Here is a 23,200-nt window from a genome sequence, read left to right on the forward strand (position 1 = left end):
ACAAAACCTGATGGCACTTTGATCTTGGACTTTTAGTCCCTAACTCTGAGAAAATAAATTTCTGTTGTTTAAGCCACGCAGGTAGTAGGTATTTTGTTATGGCAGTTCTAGCAGACTAATACAGTCCTTATCTATGGAAAGCCTTTAGCAGAATATACCTGATCTGTTTTGATTGCTTATAGTAGATGAATCTAGAATCTAGGGATTTAGAGGTCAGGTATCAATAACTAAGTATGAAATGGAAATGTGTCATTATTGCAAAAGCTACCTTTTGTGTAAATAAGGTAGCAACTTGCATTACTTACTTAAAGATTTCATATGTTCATCCATGCCAGAATGAATCCTGGTGCAGCAAGAAAGGACATGGAGATCTGTGTTGGTGGTCCCAGACCTCTCCTCGCTAAGCCTGCTTTTCAAGATTACTTGTAATAAATATCAGTAAAGCTTGATGCAGAGTAAGATCTCTAATCCTTGAGTGTGTGATTTCATAATGCAATCCTTTGTGTCAAGATCACTATCTCAGAGAACTGCAGTGAGGATTAAATGAGTCGATGCTTGTGAAATTGCAGTGCCAAGTTCATAGAAAATACTCATTAAGTATTGTTATTATTATTCTATTATTATAATCCTAAGGAATATTAAGAAGTTATCATTAATAGAATGAATATTATGTGACAGCCACTTGAACAAAGTAAGTACCTTCCATGGATTATCTCATTTATCATCCAAAAAGCCCTAAATCCTCTATTACCATCATATGAGGCCTGAAGCCTCAAGATCAATTCATTTCCCCAAGGTCAGATAGCCAGTAAATTCTAACACTAGGTTTAAACTCAGACACTCTCACTCCTCAGTTGAGCTCTTGCTCCTCATTTCAAATAACAGTGCCTTGCTATACCATCATGTCTCTGAAACCCCTTTGGAATGTCTAGGTGCTATTTTAGTATAATGAAAGTATATATATTAACTAGCACCAAAATGGCCTTAAAATGTTAATGTGGTTTCTAAATAAATGTGACTTCCATCTAGGGAGTTACTAACATCAGGAGAAATTTTGAAAAATAATAGAGAAAACTATTATTTTTACTCCATTTCTCAAAATATAATGAGCCTTTGATATCCCATTGAGCATAACCTTCCCCCCAAAAGATACATGGGCTGGTCAATTCTGAAACAATAAAACTGGAGTTGAAAGAAAATTAACAAGATGTTAACCTCTCTGTATTCACAGATTACACAAGCTATTTCATCTCCTTGTTGCTTTCTCATATACAAAAGGGATAAGCAAAGAGAGAGATATAAGTGAACTCTATCAACTTTGTTAGCACTAATTAGATCAAAATATATGACTAAAATATTATTTTGGACGATAAAAGAGTGTTGATTTGAAATTATATTTGGAAATGAGAGGCATTCCACAACCTTTAACACATAATTGATAGTTATAAACTATAGGCACTCAATTTTTGTCTTATTTTATTCATTACAGACATTCATTTTTTATAAAACATCTATAGATTGGATACTGAATCCTATTTCTATGGATTTTTACCAACCCACACAATGCTGAGAATAAAATGATTAAACAACAGTTTTCCTGGAACTGATGCAGGTAACTAGAAGGAGATTATTTAATAATGTTACCAAGGAAGCATTATGTTAGTCATTCTGTCCATTCTGTCCAGGTAGCCATCCGGTTTTCAGTTCTTATATCAAACAAGAAGGAATTTTTCCTACCAAAGGAGTAGACCAGAGCCTTTGTCATTGCAGAAAACAGGGCATGGCAAAGAAAACAAGGTGTACAACAGTTCTATTAGGAAAAGACCATATTTAATCCATTTTTTTAAAAGATTTTATTTATTTATTTAACACAGATAGAGAGAGCCAGCGAGAGAGGGAACACAAGCAGGGGGAGTGGGAGAGGAAGAAGCAGGCTCATAGCGGAGGAGCTTGATGCGGGGCTCGATCCCACAACGCTGGGATCACGCCCTGAGCCGAAGGCAGACACTTAACCGCTGTGCCACCCAGGCATCCCAGAAAAGACCATATTTAAAATAAGGTCTAGAACTGCAGATGCATAGTAGAAGAAATTTTTGCCAATAATAAAGGCTTTGATACCAAAAAAAAAAAAAATGCCACCATTTCATGGAAGATTTGCATGGAAACTTCCAAAGGAAGATTAGGAAGACTGGGAAGAAAATAAATCTAGATTGGACCACAACAGAGAAGAATGCTAATTGAGAAGAAATGGAAATTGACATCAGTATTCCATTTGTTAAGAATTAATACTAATTTTATATATGTATACATAGGTCAATTGCATATGAAAATGTGTATTTAGTGTTTTTAAAAATCCTAATGTGAAGCATTTCTTTCCCCAAGCATTGTTAGAAAGAGGTACCATAACTAAAAGGACCTATTGGGAGAGGTGATATACCATGGGTAGTTGGCATTCTGCACATTCTTACAGAGTGTGCCAAGAATGCAAAGCCCTAACCACTCCTTGCCTAGGCCATTTCTCAAGCTTGTATTTATAGTGAGCAATCTTGAGAGATGGAGTAATGCCCTGATTCCAAAGAGCAAGCTATTGCTTGCTATAAAAGCAGGGGATTCCCACATTTGGTGTTCTTTTCTTGTAACACAACCAACTACATGTACAGGCTCCCAACTAGGCTCTCTGAGTCACTCCCATGTGAATGAGGGGGATGCAAATACACTGATGCTCATGCATTGATGAAACACTACGAGCCTAACTTATTAGCTTGCAAGCATGGTAAAATCAAATCACAGAACCAACAAGCCCTGCTTCACTATATAATAAAGATTCCAGGACCCAGAATAGACAAATGAGATAAACAGTATCTTTCATAATGTGGTTTTTTTTTTAAGATTTTATATTTATTTGACAGAGAGAGAGACAGCCAACGAGAGGGGGAGCACAAGCAGGGGGAGTGGGAGAGGATGAAGCAGGCTCCTAGCGGAGGAGCCTGACGTGGGGCTCGATCCCAGAACACCAGGATCACGCCCTGAGCCGAAGGCAGGCGCTTAACCGCTGTGCCACCCAGGCACCCCTGATAATGTGATTTTTAATGGATTTTATTTTTTAGAGCAGTTTTAGGTCTACAGAAAAATTTCCCAAAAGTTTTAAATTTTCATATGCCACCAACCCCCAATTTTATTAACAACTTGTATTCATGTGGTACATTTGTTACAACTGGTAAACAAATATTAATACTTTATTATTACCTAAAGCACATAGTTTACATTAGGGTTTACTCTCTGATGTATATCCTATGGGCTTAACAAATGCATAATGTTATGTACCCATCATTACAGTATCACATAGAATAGTTGCACTGCCATAAAAATCCCTATGCTCGGGATGCCTGGGTGGCTCTGTCAGTGAATCACCTGACTTTGGCTCAGGTCATGATCCCAGGGTCCTGGGATGGAGTTCCACATCCACCTCCTTGCTCAGTGGGGAGTCTGCTTCTCCCTCTACCTGCTGCTCCCCCTGCTTGTGCTCTCTCTCTTTCTCTCCCTCTGACAAATAAATAAATAAAATCTAAAAAAAAAAAAAAAATCCCTAAGATAAAACCTTTTCATCTCTTCCTTTCCCCTAACCTCGGCATATATTGATCATTTTAATCTCCTTAGTTTTGTCTTTTCCAGAATGTCATATAGTTGAGATCATAAAATATGTAGCTTTTTCAGACTTCTTTTTTTCAGGCTTCTTTCACTTAGTAACATGCATTTAAGGTTCCTCCATGTCTTTTCATGGTTTGATAGTTCATTTCTTTTTAACTTCATCCACTTATGGTAAGAGAAGATACTTATATAACAATAGTTATCTTTTCTAAATTACTAAGGCTTGATAGGTCACCTAACATGTGGCCTATCCTGTAAAATTCCCACGTACACTTGAGAAGAATACATATGCTGTCGTTGGGAAAAGTGTTCCTGTTAGATCTACTTAGTGCATTGCATTCTTATAGTCTTCTGTTTCCTTACTTATCTTCTATTTGTTCTATCCATTATTGAGAGTATATTGAAGTCTTTCAAATGTTATTGTAGACTTGTCTATTTCTCCCTTATTTTTTCCAGTTTTATTGGGATATAATTGACATATTGTGTTAGTGTAAGGTATACAAAAAAATGAATTCACATGTATTTATTGCAAAATGATTACCACAATGTTTAGGTTTTTTTGTTTCATTTTTTTTTTAGAGAGAGAGCATGAGCATGTGGGGGAGGGACAGAGATAGAGGGAGAATCTTAAGCAGGCTCCACACCCAGCATGGAGCCCAATGTGGGCTCGATCGCATGACCCTGACATCATGACCTGAGCTGAAATCAAGAGTTGGACGCTCAACTGACTAGCCACTCAGGTGACCCTTATTTGTCTACTCTTTTGTGTAGCTGAACTCTTTTATCCATTCTCTCAATCTCTATTTTCTGATTGTCATTTACATATAAAATAATTACTAATGATAAAATAATTACTAATAATAATTACTTAATTCTGTCATTTTCCCCAGCTATATTAAGACATAATTGACATATAATATTGTGTAAGTTTAAGGTACAAAATGTGATAGTTTGATACATGTATATACTGTGAAATATTTAACACAATAATATTAGTCAATGTATCCTTCAACTCACATAATTAACATTTTGTTGTTATGGTGACATTAAAGCTCTACTCTCTTTTTTTAATCTGCATAATATAATGTTTCATTTTTTTAAGTTTTTATTTAAATTCCATTTAGTTAACATACACTGTAATATTTATTTCAGGCATAGAATTTAGTGATTCATCACTTTCATACAGCACCCAGTGCTCATCACAAACGCCCTCCTTAATACCCATTTTCTTGACTCTCTCCACATCTTCCTTTAGTTCTTTGGGCATCTTTAAGATAGCTTTTAAAAAATCATTTTGTAGTATGGGGTGCCTTGGTGGCTTAGTCGGTTGAGTGTCCAACTCTTGATCTCAGCTCAGGTCTTGATTTCAGGGTTGTGAGTTCAAGCCCTATGTTGGGCTCACACTGGGTGTGGAACACACTTAAAAAAAAAATCATTGTGTAGTATATCTGCCATTAGATGTTTTCAAGGCCAGTTTCTGTTGATTTTTTTCCTTTGAATGAGCCACACTTTCCTGTTTCTTTGTATACTTTGTGATTTTTTTTGTTGAAAGGTAGATATTTATGCCTAACAATGTGGCAACTGGAAATCAGAGTCTCCACTTTCCTGAGGGCTTACTATTTTTTGCTATTGTTTTTACTGTTTGTGGTTATTGTGGCGGTCATTGTTGCTGTTGTAGGCTATCTTTGTGCCAAGAATCATTTGCAGGTGTACAATTAAGATCACCCAGGTCTTTTCTGAGACCTTCTCTGAGCATGTATAGCCACATTCTAATTCTCCCCATATGTGAAGTTGTTTTCTAATGTCCTAGTCTTTAATGTCTGGCTCCCAAAAGCCAGGGAAAGAAAAAAATTAAGGGGAGAGGAAAAAGGTGTTGGCCCTTTAAATACTCTGGAAGTCACTTCAGCCTGGGGGAGGGAAGACTGCAACAGTGGAAGGAGGTACAACAATGGACACCTGCATCTCTGTGATCAGACCTTGAGATTTGGAGGACAGGGCCTATTTTTACCCAGTTTGATTCCTGCAAGCTATGTACAAACTGCTCCAGAAACATGTGCACAGCTACCTGCCACAGTGGCTGGTAGTGGGGAATTGGTAGTTACTATTGAAATTGACCAAAATTAACTGCAATTTGCTATCTAAGATATCTCCCGGAATTTACAAGACTTCAATAGATTCCAGAGTTGTGAAAAGTTGCAGCAGACAGATGCTGCCACTGTAACTGTTATCTCAATGAGGAGACAACTTCCTGGTGCTTCCTACTCTACCATATTTCAAGAATCCTCCATAATGTGTTTTAACATTTAATAATTTTATTAATTTTTCCCACAAAAAAGTGCTCTGACAATAATATAAATTACATTAAAAATATAACATTCATGTATTTTATTTGAACTTTATTACTATGTATCTTTTGTGCATTTATTTCTCTAATTCCTGAAAATACACAATTAGGTATGAATGTAATTTTGTTCTATATAATCTGGTTCTATATAAGATGCTATTCTCATATATCAACAGAGAGCCCTTGGTAATAATGCTTTGACTGTGTTAGTGATGTATTTCAATCATAACAGTTCTATTAAATAATCTCATGAGACATATATTTTTACCGTGTGATGAAAATGTAGCTGCTTGGCTATTTCATTATGGCATGGTGGTATTTAAGTGTTATAAGCAATATGAGGTGTTTTTAAACTGATTTTCAAAAGGTTATATCACTCATTTCTAGGATAGGGTTGGCCTTGATTAGTTTCTCAGATAGCAAAGTATCTTAGCAGTTGCCTAACTACAAAGTAGTCACTGAAATAATGACTGTAATTTTCAGGGTAGAAAATCATAAACTTGGTACAAAAGTACCCAAGAGGGGGTTCTTCCTGCAAGAATAACGATATTTCTTTTTTCCTGGTAAAGGATATCAATCTTTGTCTAACAGATCAGTCCTGAGTAAAATATGAACAGAGAAAAATAATTTTGTTGTTAAATTACTAAAATGAGGATACACTTCTAATCATATAAATTATTAATAGAAACCCTTTTCAATAATTTAAAAGTGCATATGCCAAAGTGAATTACATGGTTAAGGCTAGTTTCACTGGTAATTCTCACTGAGGCTCACTAAAGCTTAACTCCTGAGCTACAAGAGTCAAGTATACATTCTTTTTCATACAGTTTAGACTGTGTAAGGCATATGCTACTTTATAAAGTGTTGTTAAAATACCATGGGCTCCTAAAGGGTAAATAGATAAGACGATAACAAGATTAAAGAAAGGAACATGTACTTAGAGAGAAAGTGAGAAGACTGGAAAGAGACTGATGATACAAGGATATAATTGATGAAGCAAAGTATCACTAAAAGGTGGGAAGAGATGGAAAGCACAAGCATCAGAATTAACAAAAAGAGGACACTTTCTTTTCCAAGATTAGAAGGAAGATGGGAAGTATATAAAAACGCAAAAACTTTTTTCCAGTGAAGAGGGAAATTTATAGAATTGATGTGATAGTCCTCGATCTTTCCAATAAAGAAAGAAGGATATTATCAAAGAAAAGCAGGGAGAGGATCCTTGGGTACTGGGGGAATATGAAATATTTAGAGATCAACATAAAACTTGTTTAACAGCAATGAGCACACCTATTTCATGAGTGGATAACATGAACTAGAAATGTAGTTGATTAGTCCAGTTTCCTGACTTAATAATACTTCAACAATCAGGGATTAGGAGAATCCAATGATAGGGTTGACCCAGCATTTGAATCCAACTAATAAAAATTTAAATAAATTAGATAATACCTGCAGCCTGTGACTACCGATAAGCTGAAATTTCTTTCCTTTCTATAAGGAAGATCCATTATTAACCATATAATAATCTATAGGAAGTTAAAGCTACTGTGGTACATATCACTGGTAAGAATCAAAAAACTTTGGAGTAGAACTAACGAATCATTTGAATAAATGCATCTGTTGTAAGCTAAATTGAGTATTTGGTTAATTTATCCCTGTGATTCATCACTTCCAGATGATTTGACCAGAACCAAAATATGGAATTATGAGATACATTTAGGCAGAAAATGTTCTGGTTAGATAAATACAGTTGCACTGACTTTACTATAGAAATGACATTAAAAGGGGACAGGCTTTCTTTGGCTTTGGAAGAATATACTTTTAGATTACATTCAAAGTTCTTCTACAGGCTTAGAAAAAAGTGCCTCACTATCCTTGCTATCCTTTTATCTCAAACAAACAAATTAACAACCAAAGCAAACAAACAAAAAAACTCTAGCTTGCCCACCAGTTCAAACCCTCTCTTTTCATGGGTTCCTTTGTAATACAGAAACTCTATAATTAGCACTTACACCTATATTACGGAGTCATGAATAATAAATGTATTTAACAATCCATTACCTGTTTTCCTCAATGCTTTTACTAAACAATTTCTTCCCCAAAATCTACCACAACCCACGAGTTTTCTGAGCTTTCTAAACCAATCCAAGATCTAGATGTGGATAGTTGAGAAAGTATGTATCCTTCATTAACCTCACCCCCTAGTGACCTTCCTCATAAAAACAAATGACAACCCAAACCACCTTTACTTTTCAGATAGAAGGGAGAAGGAAGGAGGAGGAAGGAAGGAAGGAAGGAAGGAAGGAAGGAAGGAAGGAAGGAAGGAAGGAAGGAAAAGGAAAGGAAGGGGGGAGGGAAGGGGAGAGGGGAAGGCAGGGGAGGAGAAGGGGGAGGGGAGGGGAGGAGAAGGGGGAGGGGAGCGGAGGGGAGGGGGGAGGGGAGGGGAGGGGAGGGGGGAGGGGAGGGGAGGCGGGAGGAGGGGAGGGGAGAGAAGGAGGACACCTGGTCTGAGTGCCAAAGGGTATGTACGGTTCAGTAAAATCCCACATTGCTGTTTTTTCTCAGACAAACCACCAACTAATAAAAGAGGAAAAAGAAATTATTTGTTGTGTGCTATTATGTGTCAAACACTTTACGTACACTGGATTATTTAATCCATAGAACATTCCTGGGAACAAGGTGCTACTATCCTCATTTTGCAGATGAGGAAGCTGACTAAGGTCCAAGTATGTAACTCACCCAAGACCACACCATAAAAGAGAGAACAGAGTCAATCTATTTCTGTTTGAAAAACAGTAATATTTTTTCTTCACTAATCTATAACTGAAAGTAAAAAAAAAATATGTAACATTTTAAAAAACAGAAAGGTAACTTGCCCTGCTTTGTTCCCAATTCTCTGGTTCTTTGTTTGCCACCACTTAGAGTTAGAAGGTTTATTTCAAATAAACATTCCGGATTGCTCTTCATATGAAAGTGCTATATAGCTAAATCTGCCTCAAGTACCATCTTCCTAAAATGCAATTTTTTTTTTCTATATTGAAACCTGTAACAGACTATCACATCTTGTTTTATCTAAGAAATACAGCTAGCTGGTGATACATCTTTGAGAAAAAGTATGTACAAGGCCTCAGAAAAAAGGCAATAAAACATTATTTAAAATATTTAATAACTTACACATTGGCAATGTCCACATCCTCTTAAGAAAACTCATATATATACATACACATGTACATGTGTGCGTAATAGTGGTTACAGCAAAAGAAGCTAGAACACAGAATTCCTAAAGATTCAAAATACCACTGAAGAATTGATTTCCTGTCAAATCTCTCTAAAAATATTTATTTTTGCCAAATGAGCATATCCCCAAAAAGGATCTTTACTAAAACCAAGATTAATTACTTAATAATTATTGAATGCTGAGTCTTGGGAGATACTATGCTGGGTGCTGGGTTAGAAGCAGGAATCAAGATAAATATGATCCCTGTCCTTATGGAACTTACCTGCCAGTGTAAGAGAAAGACATTCAAGAATTACAAAAAAATAATTATAATCGTGATGAGTGCTAAGGAGAGATACAGGATGCTCTGAGATTATTTGATAGTACAACATTAAAGATCTTATCTAAATAATAGAGAAGTTTGTTGCAACCAGAAGTCATTATTTCTGTAACACATTCAAAAAATGAATAGGATAATTTCTCAGAAAGTTCTTAAGAAAGAAAATTCAACCTAAGCCAAGAACCCGGCTATGTACCTTGCATATTTTACTTAATTTACTTTTACAACAAAACCACGAGGTACCTATTAACAGACCTTGGTTTTATTCTCTAATTTGCCATGCCAACGTGTGCCTTGCACACTAATTGTCTTGACAGAAACTTTAAAAATTACCTAAAGATTATGTGAAAAAGTTCTCAGTACTGTTTTCCATCTAAATCTTCAAAACCTGTACACAAACAATGCACAATTATCCATTCCAGCTCTCTCTCTGTCTTAGCAAACATGAGTTTTCGGACAGTGCAAAGACCCCAGTCACAAAATAAATAAAACTACAACCATTGCACAGCTCCCTGCTTTCTTGCTTTCCACTTCATTCCTATTTATGCCATCCTGTGGTTACATGCCCCTGAGCAAGGCAACACCTCAGCTGTCCCCAACCAGAATATTGCTCCTTTCTCAACATTCAACAGTAGCAATGGTAGTTCTGAGCCCCTGATATAAATAAGTGAAGAGGAGACACACAGGTCTAGTCTTAGGGAAGATAAGCGGGTTGACCAAAACAAGAATATTCCCACCCACTGTTTTTTCTTGTATTATTTGTGGATGATATGCAGCATAGGGAGAGCCATAATAGTTTTTTTATGTACCTATAAACATTTCTGTCCATTTTTAGGGCCATTTTTGGAGTCCCCCTACCATTTCTTTATTTTGAATTAATGTTCAGTTGGTTATGACTGCTTTAATCTTTGGGTATTTTTAAAAATCAAATTTCAAGTTTAAAATTTTGTTTGAATGTAACAATAGGTAAAATGTCTATAAATCAAGAAGATGCTACTACTACACAAACTCTTCTCAGGTAAAAGGGAAAAAAATATTGCTTAGCTTTTGAGAAAAATCCCCTTATGATAATGAAAGTCTTTCATATAGCAGCAATAATTGCCATATGATGTAAATTGAAGGCAATGAATGAATAGTAAGCCTTGATTACCTTTTCCCATTTAGTCCAGGGCATTGTTTTGGCAATTCTTTCTTCTCTCCCCAATATCAATAAATCTCCCTTTCCTAGATTTTTTTCCCCATTGGCTAACAAGCATGCTTTTTCTCTTTTACTTAAAAGAAAACTTCTGCTTGATCTTGCTTCACTTTATAGCTACCACCCCATTTTTTCCTCTTCTCTTTGGCAAATCTCCTTGAGTTGTTTAAAATTGCTGTCACCACTCTCCCATTTTCTCTTGAGTCTACTATCAAGCTTTAATACTCACCACTCCACCCAACCACTCATTTTAATGTTATTAAATACAGTGGTCAGTTCTCAATCCTCATCATATCGGATCATTTAGCAATAAGTGATTTAGCTAATTGTTTTCTTCACATGGTTCCCAGGATACCATATTCTCTTGGTTTTCCTCCTATACGCTATAGCTTCTTCATAGTCTCTTTTGTTGTTTCCTTCTAGTCTTTCAAATATCTTAATGTTGGAGTGTCCAGCTTAGAGAGATTTCTCTTCTTCTAACCACACTAATTCCTTTAGCAATCTCAATTATCCCACAGTGAGCAAATTAGAAATGCCACACCTGCCTTGCTTTAATGCAGAAGAATGGATTCAAAGGCTTAGGGAGATTAGAATGTTCAAGTGGACTTGTCATTTAATAACTACTTACCCATACCGGAAGGGTCCATAGAACATATTTTTTACTACTGTGAGAAATAAATATGAGAAGGGAACCTCCACATCTTTGAAATGTTCAGTGATTGCTCTTCTCTATAGGCCAGACCTTAAAATGTGGACTGTAGTCACCAAATTAGAAAACCTAAATGGAATTACAGTAATTGGATCCCAAGGTAGCAGGAGTCAAGTGGCAGCCCTTAACTGCCAAAGTCAAGGTGTGGTTACCATAATGGATAGCCATCAAAGCAGCAAACAGAATAGTCTGATTTGCATAGACATATGGCATTGGCTAGTCAATCATAGTGTTCCTAGAAGTGAAACAGAGAAATCGATAGGAAGCCTACTAAATTCTTACTTGATCTATAAACAGGAAGGTTCTAAGTCAGGTAAACAAAAGTCTAATTTGAGTCATCAAAACAGTCATGACCCCTCAATTAGTTCTCAGAGTTGAGCCAGTTTATAGACCTAGAACCCCTTGAATGAAGGGGAGGCTGGGTACCCTTGAGGGAGAACCCCAGTACACTGGCAAAAATTTATACTGTTAATCTTTCTCCCAGCCTTCCTCAAAGTGACCTATAGGCTTTTGCTACGGTTAACTGCACTGTGGGAAAAATAAATAATCAGTTTTCAGAGACTACTGGACACTGACTTAGAACTGACACTAATTCTAGGAGATCCAAAAACATCATTGTGATCTACCAATCAGAATAGGAGTTTAAGAAGGTCAAGTGATCAATGGAATTTTAGCTCAAGTCTGTCTCACAGTGGGCCCAGTGGGTCTCCTAGCCCATTCTATGGTTATTTTTCCAGTTCCAGAATTCATAATTGGAAGAGATGTACTCAGCAACTAGCAGAATGCCCACATTGGTTCCCTGACCTGTGAAGTGAAGGCTATTAGGGTAGAAAAGGCCGAGTGGAATCCATTAGAACTGCCTCTACCTAGGGAAATAGTAAACCAAAAGCAATAGCATATTCCTGAAAAGACTACAGAGATTAGTGCCACAACCAAGGGCTTGAAAGTTACAGGAGTGTGATTCCCACATCCCCATTCAACTCACTTATTTAATCTATGCAGAAGACAGATGATCTTAAAGAACAACAGATTATCATAAACTTAACCAGGTGGAGACTCCAATTGCTGTTGCTCTACTAGATGTGGTTTCATTGCTTGAACAAATTAACTCATCCCCTGGTATCTGGTATGCACCTTTTGATCTGGCAAATGCTTTTTCCCTCAATACCTGTTAGTAAAGACCACCAAAACCAGTTTGCTTCCAGCTAGCAAGGCCAGTAATACATTTTCACTCTCCTACCTGTTAACTCTCCGGCCCTAACTTAGAGGTCACAATGTAGTTCACAGGTATCTTGATCACCTTTCCCTTCCACAAGATATCACACTGGTCTGTTATATTGATGACATTATGCTGACTGGACCTGTGAACAAAATGGATTTATTATTAAGACATCTGCATGTCAGAGAGTGAGAAATAAATATGTCAAAAATATTCACTTCTACCTCAGTGAGTTCTAGGGATCCAGTAGTATGGGGCATGTTTAAATATCCTTTCTAAGGTAAAGGATGAGTTGTTGCACCTGGCCCCTTGGGCAACCAAAAAAGAGGCAGAACCCCTGGTGGGCCTCTTTGAATTTGGGGGGCAACACATTCTTCATTTGGGCATTTTAGTCCATCCAATTTACTGAGTGACCTGAAAAGCTGCTAGCTTTGACTGGGGTCTAGAACAGAAGGCTCTGCAAGAAGTCCAGGTGGCTGTGCAAGCAGCTCTGCTACTTGCGCCATATGATTCACCATATCCAATGAGCTTGAAAGGTCAGTGGCAGAGAGAGATGCTATTTGGAGCCTTTGGCAAGCCCTAGAAGTGAACAACACAAGCCCCTAGGATTTTAAAACAAAATTCTGCCATCTTCTGCAAATATTTACTCTGAAAAACAGCTCCTGGCCTGCAACTGGGCCTTAGTAGAAACCGAATGTACAACCACGAGCCACCAGGATACCATGTGTCCTGAGTTGCTCATCATGAACTGGGTGTTATCTGACCCACCAAGGCACAAATGTGGCATGCACAGTACTACTCCATTATCAAGTGAAAATGGTATATATGTGATTAGGCTCAAGCAGGCCTTGAAGGCACAAGTTACCTGTAAAAGTGGCCCAAATGACTACAGTCCTCCCTCCTGCCACACTACCTTCTCTCTCCCAGCCTGCACCTATGGCCTCATGGTGAGTTCCCTACAATCAGTTGACAGAGGAAGATTCTGGCCTGGTTTACAGATGGTTTTGGACAATATGCAGACACCACCCAAAAGTGGACAGCTGAAGCACTACATTCCCTTTTTCTGGGACATCCCTGAAAGACCGTGGTGAAGGGAAACCCTCCCAATGGACAGAACTTTGAGGAGTGCACCTGACTGTTCACTTTGCTTAGAAGGAGAAATGGGCAGACATATGATTACATACTGATTCACAGACTGTGGCCAATCACTTTCTCCCCAGCCACCCCTGGCATCACCCAATGGGCTCACAAAAAAAGTGGCCATGGTGATAAGGATGGAGGTTATAATGGGCTCAGCAACATATATTTCCACTTACCAAGATTGACCTAGCTATGGCCACTGCTGAGTGTCCAATCTGTCGAGAAAAAAGACAACATTAATCCCTGATATGGCACCATTCCCTGAGGTGGTAGCCAGCTACCAGGTGGCAGACTGATTACACTGGACTGCTTCCATCACGGAAGGGGCAGTATTTTGTTCTTACTGGAACAGACATTTTCTCTGGATATGGGTTTTCCTTCTCTGCATACAATGCTTCTGCCCAAACTACTCTCAGTGAACTTACAGAACACCTTACCCACATTCATGGTATACTACATAGCATTACTTCTGATCAAGGAACTCATTTCACAGCAAACAAAGTGTAGCAATGGACCCATGCTCATGGAATCCACTGGTCTTCTCTTGTTCCCCACTCTCCATCCTGAAGCAGCTGGCTTGACAGAACAGTGGAACAGCCTTTTGAAGACTTAGTTACAGTGCCAACTAGGTGACAACTTGCAGGGCTAAATCAAAATTCTCCAGAAGGCTGTGTATTCTCTGAATCAACATCTGATATATGTTGCTGTTTCTCTCACAGCCAGGATTCACAGGTCTAGAAATCAAGCGGTAGAAGTAGGAGTGGCACCACGCACTATTACCCCTGGTGACCTACTAGCAAAATTTTTGTTCCCTCTTACTGAGACCTTATGCTTTGCTAGTTTAGAAGTCTTGGACCCAAATGGAGGAATGCTTCCACCAGGAAACACAATGATTCCAATGAACTAAGAGTTAAGAATGCCACTAGGCCACATTGGACGACTCATACCTATGAATCAACAGGCAAAGAAAAGAGTTGCTGTGCTGGCTACGGTGATTGATCTTGACCATCAAGGGGAAATCAGACTGCTAGTCTACACTAGAGATAAGGAATGTACTCTGTCCAGAATATAAGAGATATTGTAAGGCATCACACTCATGTTATCCCTTTATAGTCATACACACCCTCCTCTTTCCCAACCCCACCATCCCTAACTTCTGGCAACCACTAATCCATTCTTCATCTCTAATTTTTTTTTTCATTTTGAGAATGTTATATAAATGGAATCGCATTATACAACCTTTGAGATTGGCTTTTTTCACTTAATATAATGTCCTTGAGACACAGCCAGGTGATGTGTCTATCAAGAGTTTGCTCCTTTCTATTTTGATTAGTATTCCATGGTATTGATGTACCACAATTTGATTAGTCATTTACCTACTGATAAACATTTTGGTTGTTTCTAGTTACTGCCTATTAGAAATAAAACTGCTATAAACATTCGTGTATATGTTTTTGTATGAACATAGTTCTCATTTCTCTGGAATAAAAATCCAGGTCGATAACTCAGTCATATGGTAGTTGCATATTTAATTTCTAAGAAACTGCCAAATAATTTTCCAGAGTAGCTGAATGATTTCACATTCCTACCAGCATGTACAAGAGATCCAGTTTCTCTGCATCCTTGCCAGCATTAGTATAGTCACTATTTTTTACCTTAACTGTTCTAAGAGGTGTGTAATGATACCTCACGGTCTTAATTTGTATTTCCCTAGTGACTACTGATGTTGAACATCTTTTCCTGTGCTTATTTGCTATCTGTGTATACTCTTCAGTGCAATGTCATCATGTTTTTTGCTTTTTAATTGAATTGCTTAATTTTACTGCCCATTTTCTAAAAACCTTTTACTGTAGTAAAACATACATAAAACTTATTATTTTAACCATTTTTAAGTGTACAGTTCAATATTAGTACATGTTGTGAAATCATCACCACTATCCAATTCCAAATACTTTTATCCTCACAAACAGAAATTCTGTACCCATTAAGTGATAACTCCCAAGTTCTTGTTTTCCCTAACCTCTGGTAACTTCTATTCAACTGTCTCTAAATTTGATTTTTCTAGGTACCTCACATAAGTGGAATCATAAAATTTTTGTTCTTTTATGTCTGGCTTATTTCACTTAGCTCATTGTTTTCAAGGTTGATCCATGTTGTAGTATTTCACTCCTTTTTAAGGCTGAATAATATTGTGTAGATATACCTTATTTTGTTTATCCACTCATCTATTAATGAATATTTAGGTTCTTTCCACCTTTTGGATGTTGTGAATAATGCTGCTATAAACACTGGTGTTCAACTATTTGTTTGAGTCCCTGCTTTCAATTCTTTTGGGCATATACCTAAAAGTGGAATTGCTGGATTGGATCACATGGTAATTCTATGTTTAACCTGAGGAATCATCGTTTCCCACAGCAGCTACGCCATTTTACATTCTCATTAGCAATGCACAATTTCTACACATCCTCACCAACTCTGGTTATCCCCCCCTTTTTAAAATAATACCCATCCTAATGGGTATAAAGTGGTATCTCATTGTGGTTTTGATTTGCATCCCCCTACTGGCTAGTGATATTAAGCATCTTCTCATGTGCTTATTGGCCATTTGTATATCCATAATATCTTCTTTGGAGACATTTCTATTCATGTCCTTTGCCCATTTTTTTATTTGAGAGAGTGAGGACACAAGCGGGTGGGGGGGGGAGAGGAGGAGCAGAGGGAGCAGCAGACTCCCCTCTGAACAGGGAGCGCTGACATAGAACACACAGGGCTGAATCCCAGGACCCTGGGATCATGACCTGAGCTGAAGGCAGATATTTAACTGACTGAGTCACCTAGGTGCGCCTCCTTTGCCCATTTTTGAATTGGATTGTTTTGTTATTGTTGCGTTGGAGTTCTTTATATATTCTGTAATTACTCACTTATCAGATGTAAGCTTTGCAAATATTTTCTCCCATTCCATGTTTAGTCTTTTCACTCTCTTGATAGTGTCACTGGATACACAAAGGCCTTTTACTGTTGAATTCTCAGAGTTCTTTATTCTAAATATGTCTTTGTCAGATATCTGGTTTACAAATACTTTCTCCCAGTCTGTAGCTTGTTTTTTCATTCTCTTAACAGGGTCTTTCACTGGGGAAAAGTTTTTAAATATGATGAAGTCCAATTTATTGACTTGCTTTTAGTATAATGTCAAAGTACTCTTACCAAGCCCTAGGTCCCAAATATTTTTTTCTATGTCTTCTTCTAAAAGTGTTATGATTTCGTTTTACATTTAAATCTATGATCCATTTTGAATTAATTTTTGTATAAGGTGTGAAGTTTAAGTCAAGGTTTTTTTCTTTGCCTATAAATATCCAATTGCTCCAGCACCATTTGTTGAAAAGGCTATCCTTTCTCCATTGAATGGCTGTTGCATCCTTGCGAAAATTCAGATGAGCATATTTGTGTGTGTGTATTTCTGGGTAGTCTAACCTGTTTCATTGATCTATGTGTCTATCCCTCTGCCAGTACCACACTGTGTTGATTACTGTAATATATAGTAAGTATTAAATTTGGGTAGAGTGATTCCTCCCACTTACTATTCCAGTTTGCCTTTCCATATAAATTTTAGAATACTCTTTTATCTACAAAAAAAAATCTTGCTGGGATTATAATACAAATCATGTTAAACCTGTATGTCAGTTTGGGAATAATTAACATCTTTACTATGAGTTTCCCAATTCATGAAAACAATATGTATCTTCATATGTTTATATTTTCTTTGATTACTTTCCTAAGTGTTTTTTCATCTAAGTTTAAATCCTGCCCATGTTTTACAAGATTTATACCTAAGTTGTTTTGTAGTGATTGTAAACAGTATTACATTTTTTATTTTGGTTTCCATGTGTTCATTGTCAGTATATAAAAGTATAATTGAGTTTTGTCTATTATCTGGTATTCTGAGACCTTGCTGAACTCACTCACTTTTCTAGAAGTTATTTTGTTGATTTTTTGGAATTTTAAAAATAACTCCTTCATTTTGTTAAAAATAATAAAAAGTTCATTTGTTCAATAAATTATTAGATTGTTTGTGCCAGATACTGTTCTAACTACTAGAAATGGAGGTTACTAAGAAACAGGGTTTCTTGACCTCATGGAGCTTAGATTCTAGAGGAAAGAAGAGGACTGCAATCAATTAAATAACAAGTTAATTTCACATGATGGTTAAGTACTATAAAGAAATAAACATAGTAACATCATAGAGTGGTAGATAACCTAGAACTGACCCTATAAGGAAATGACTTCTGAGCAGACTTAAATTACAGTAGCCAGAGAAGAAAGTTTCAGTTAAGTACAAAAGCCCAAGACCTGAAAGAGTTTGACCTGAGGAAGAACAATCAGAAGGCCAGTGTGACTCACATAGTAAGGAGGCGAGTGGTAGGATAAGACTCAAGGGCTGCTTCATGTAAAGTCTTGCAGTTAATGGTAGGTACTTGAATTTCATCCAAATTAGATGGGAAGCACTGAAGGTTTTAAAACTAAGTTGTTAGGTCAGTTTGGTGTGTATTATTTAAATCATAAAAAATATTATCCCATCATACCAGTGATTGGTATATTTCTTTCCATCTTCCTACCATTTAAAAAATGTACATGAACATAAACTGCATAAAGTGATCATTAGTAATTAATCACAAGATGATTTATTAATCACAGCTCTAATTTACACAATGAGTTTGCTTTTGATTCTATAAGGAAATATAAATATTCTTGGTAAAGATAACTTCATAGAGTGCTGTTGCAGTTGGCCAACTCTAAACCACTGCCTTTGAAAATGTCTTTTCTCTTTGCCTATCACAAACATATAAACACACACACACTTTTCACCTAATAGCTATTTATTTAACTTCTCATGCTCTCATTACCTTATCTATAAAATGTAGCCACTAATGTCTACTTCCAAAGTCTAGTTTTGAGAACTAAGAATAAAGTATACTATATTGAGTCCAGACAAATAGAGGGTGTTTAATAAATGATAATTCCCTATCCTGAGCTTTTTCTCATTCACCTCCATCACTTAGCTCCTATTTCCAGATCTAAGACATTTATAAAACCATTTAATTCATAACTGGGGCCTCAGAGTAAATTTTTACACAAAATTTTAAAGCCTGTAGCAATAGCACTTACTAATTCAATGATTAGTGGCATAACACACTTCAACAAAGCCTTTTCATAGACTTTTGAAAATATTTTAAGATGTTGAACAAGAACATGGTACTGTATATAACTTTTAGTTGTGGGATAGAATCAATTATGTAAAGTCAGCCACTTTCAAATGAAATCTTAGAACAATAGAAGAGCATATTGTGTATATTTGTTTTTACCAATGACAATACAGGAAAACATTCTTTGAATATTTTAGCATAAAAACCTGCTAAATATTTTATTTCATGCATCTATCACTCAAGAAGTACTTTAAAAATACTGAGTCATGGTGCTTTTGGAAGCCTAATAGTATGAAACTATGTTATCTGTATTATGCAGACTGAGAACAACTGGCACTATATTCTCTCAGACATCTTATTTTACAACATTCAATTTCTCAAGACAGAATATTAACAGAAATGATTTAAGTTTTTAACTAACCAGTATTTTTTCCCTGCCTATTTTGGAGTAATTATTTCACTCCTGTTATTCAGCAATCTTCAATCATCTTCAATTGACTCCCTAGCAAATCCTCCACTAAGGCTAATTCGAAATCTCTGCTACCCCTCAAATCCACAGTCCTACTGTTCATTCCTCTTAATGTTTTACTTTCTACATTATTTTTGTCTTCCAGTATGGCACCATTCCCAGTAAAGTCCAACTTTTCTCTGTAGTTTTACCCTCTATGTATTTGAAAAGGAAAAGTTCCAAAGCTATTCCTGTGCTCTAGCATGATTGTCTTTTAGACTGATTGATTGCCTTATTTCTCTTTTATCTTCAAGTTCTTCCTACTAACTCAGTCTCAAATTTCCTCTGCTCGGCTCTTTTCTCATCTAAACTGCTATTCTTAATATTACCCTAATTGACATGTTAAATATATTGGTGTAATCATTTTGTAAATTGGTAAAAGCAAAAACGATATTTAGCAAAGTAAAAAACTTAGAATTTTGTTCATTTTTCTATTGGAAAATATTTCTATTGATTCTATTTCTGTTCTATCTTAAACCATTTCTTTTAAGTTTTGTCATTATTGGAGGCCATTTATAGCTAATTTCACAACTATCTTAGCCAAACCTGAACGGGGCTATAATTATGCAATTTTTTTTTTCCAATTTAAAGGCCTCTGATTATTCTTATTGTAAATCTTTGGAATTTACCTTAAAAGAGTACAAGCATGATGACTGCAGCTATTTATTGTAAACCATCTTCAATGTCAGCATGCACAGATACGGGCATACCTCAGAGATAGTGCAAGTTCAGTTCCAGACCACTGTAGTATGAAGTGTATATCACAAGAGTCAAAAGAATTCTGGGGATTTCCAGGGCATATAAAAGCTATATTTACACAATACTATAGTATAATATAGTGTGCAATAGCTTTATGTCTAAAAAAATACATACCTTAATTTTAAAATATTGTATTGCTAAAAAGTGCTAACCATCATCTGAGCTTCCAGTGAATCATAATCACTGCTCACAGATTACCATAAGTAATAATTTAAAAGTCTGAAATATTACAATAACCAAAATGTGACAGAGCCACGAAGTTAGCAAATACTGTTTGAAAAACAGAGCCAATAGTCTTGTCTAACACAGGGTTGCCACAAGCCTTCAATTTATAAATCAGTATCTGCAAAACATTACTCTAGTGCGTGAAGTGCAACAAAACGAGGAATTAAACACTGAAATTTTCACCTGGTTTTCTATTTTCAAAGTACTCTTTAATATGACATAGGCAAATATATACCTGTCTTTCATTCTTTTTCACCTGCCACTTTTCCCTTACTCTTCCACCATTTTTTGGACAGCTTTTAGTTTCTCAATATGCCCCAAAAGCTCACTAAAAAGATAGTTACTTAGAGGCTTCATAAAACAAATCTCCATCAATACTGACCCTCACTAAATGCACTCAGCTGCCAGTATGGTTCTTACTTTAATAACCACAACATAGAAGAAGGCACTCGCATTTCGGAGCCCTAGCTCATTTCTCAGTGAACGCGCCAAGACCGAAACCATTTCTCCTCAATCACAGTTTTGAGTTCTCTTCCTTAGTTTCTCCGCAAATGTTTTTCTCTCGTTTCCAAAACTTTCTCATTCACAAAATTTTACATAAATAGCACTTCCTCGGGCGTTCACGAGTAACCTGACCTGCACAGAACCTACAGAGGTCGAAAGGTGGGAATACTAAGGTCGGTGGCCACTTCCTCAACGTCCGCTCCCAGCCGGGCCGCCCAGAAAACCGCCTGTGACTCGACACACGCTCCCCAATGACGCGAGCGTCGCCGCACGACTCAACTGGAAGCGGCCGCGCCTGCGCAGCAGCGGCGGAGCGGGGCGGGGTGGGGGCTAAAGCGTAGCCTCGAAGGTGGCCGCGAGGAGGGGAGAAGGGGGAGAGGGAGAGAGGTGGCTACCGAGGTGGAAGGGCGGAGGGGCGGAGGGCCCGAGGGCAGGAGGGCCGGAGGTCGGGCCTTTCAGAAGGGACCTCCGTCCTTCACTTCCTGTTTGCGGGAACTTCTGAATCCGGGTCAAGGGGGGTTCACCTCCTTATCTTCTCCGGAGCTGACCCGGCAGTTTCAGTGACAGCGGCTTCTGACTCCGTCCTGGGTTGGTTTCATGTTACGACCTGCTGAGTCCGGACGTCCACACCTGTCTTGGGACGCTAAGGCGCGCTTCCTTCACCTACTGGCTGGCAGCCACGGGCCTTGAGTGACCGCCGCCGCCGGGGGTCCTCGCCATCCCCTCCGCGCTGATGCTGAGAGGGAGCGCGGGCCCGGGGCGGCGGCGGAGTGCGAGCCTCTGGCTCCCTAGGCCCGCCGCGGGCGGTGCCGGTTCTTACGCTCCCCAGGCTTGCCACCTCCCGCCCGCGCTTGGATGGGCCCCTCTGCCCGATAAATGTGGCTGCTGAGACTGCGGTGGCGGTGGTCGGTCCCGCTGCTGCGCTCCAAGTTCACCTTTGCCGCGGGACTCTCCTGCCCCACGTCGGGACTGTTGCCCTCCACTCCTAACCCCCTGGCCCTGGCCTTGCAGTTTGGCGACAATGGACAAGATCCTGGAGGGCCTGGTGAGTTCTTCGCACCCACTGCCCCTAAAACGGGTGATTGTGCGGAAGGTGGTGGAATCGGCGGAGCACTGGCTAGACGAAGCGCAGTGTGAAGCCATGTTTGACCTGACCACCCGGCTCATCCTGGAGGGCCAAGACCCCTTTCAGCGGCAGGTGGGGCACCAAGTGCTGGAGGCCTATGCACGATACCACCGGCCAGAGTTCGAGTCCTTCTTCAACAAGACATTCGTGTTGGGCCTCCTTCAGCAGGGCTACCACTCGCTGGACAGGAAGGACGTAGCCATTCTGGACTACATTCACAACGGCCTGAAGCTGATCATGAGCTGCCCATCCGTGCTGGACCTCTTCAGCCTGCTGCAAGTGGAGGTGCTACGCATGGTGTGTGAGAGGCCGGAGCCGCAGCTCTGCGCCCGATTGAGCGACCTCCTGACCGACTTCGTGCAGTGCATCCCCAAGGGGAAATTGTCCATCACCTTCTGTCAACAGCTTGTTCGAACAATAGGCCATTTCCAGTGCGTGTCTACCCAGGAGAAGGAGCTGCGGGAATATGTCTCTCAGGTGACAAAAGTGAGTAACTTGCTGCAGAACATCTGGAAGGCCGAGCCCTCCACACTCCTGCCTTCCCTGCAAGAAGTTTTTGCAAGCATTTCTTCCACAGGTAAGTGTCATTATATTCCAGAAAAATCTCTCTTGGAAATTCAGTATGTCTCTTAGACATACACCGTGTTTGCTTCTCTCTGCCCTGAAAACATTCTTAATGGAGAACAGATCTTAATACCCTCATCCAAAGTTTTATTCCCAACCACTTCCCAATTTAGGCTGCCACTTTGTACCTTTAAGAGAAAAAAAAGGCAATGTTCCTATTTTAAATGTTGAAAACACCGAGGTCTAAGACCTTTGGCACTAAATAAGTTGCTTAATTACCAAGCCTCTTGCTGAAGTTATGGAATGCTTTGAGGATGACAGCTACTAAATAAAGCTTCTATTGATTAGTGACTAATGATAGCATAATAATGTTTACCATATTATTATTGTACTGTGACTCTGTCATCTTGTCCTTACGAGTTTTTCCCGCTTTTTAATTTTCCCACTTTTTTATTCATGGGCTGTGTGATTTGTTTTATTACTGGATTATCACAGTTAACTGTG

The 23,200-nt window shown here is 38.3% G+C and overlaps 1 protein-coding gene and 1 long non-coding RNA gene across 14 annotated transcripts in view; one reads left to right on the plus strand and one right to left on the minus strand.

The window, feature by feature from the left end:
• The window catches only part of LOC113255713 (uncharacterized), a 178,126-nt gene extending 156,629 nt beyond the window's left edge, over nucleotides 1-21,497 (minus strand). For 4 of the 13 annotated variants that reach the window (XR_007187948.2, XR_008958642.1, XR_008958643.1 and 1 more), the window contains exons 1-3: nucleotides 21,139-21,386; nucleotides 13,986-14,024; nucleotides 12,691-12,811 (exon numbers count right to left, since the gene is read on the minus strand). This is a non-coding gene — a long non-coding RNA (uncharacterized LOC113255713). Of the gene's footprint in view, nucleotides 1-12,690; nucleotides 12,812-13,985; nucleotides 14,025-20,147 lie in introns of all 13 variants that reach the window. The other 9 variants (XR_007187943.2, XR_007187944.2, XR_007187951.2 and 6 more) reach the window with 8 other exon arrangements.
• A 31-nt stretch (nucleotides 21,498-21,528) lies between these two features.
• Nucleotides 21,529-23,200, plus strand: part of USP38 (ubiquitin specific peptidase 38) — a 32,105-nt gene continuing 30,433 nt past the window's right edge. Inside the window, exon 1 of the mRNA XM_026499403.4 lies at nucleotides 21,529-22,709. Within this exon, the coding sequence (XP_026355188.1) occupies nucleotides 22,028-22,709 (682 nt within the window). The 5' untranslated portion in view covers nucleotides 21,529-22,027. The remainder of the gene's footprint in view (nucleotides 22,710-23,200) is intronic.

Source organism: Ursus arctos, unplaced genomic scaffold, assembly GCF_023065955.2.
Source record: "Ursus arctos isolate Adak ecotype North America unplaced genomic scaffold, UrsArc2.0 scaffold_11, whole genome shotgun sequence".
NCBI classification, from domain to species: domain Eukaryota; kingdom Metazoa; phylum Chordata; class Mammalia; order Carnivora; family Ursidae; genus Ursus; species Ursus arctos.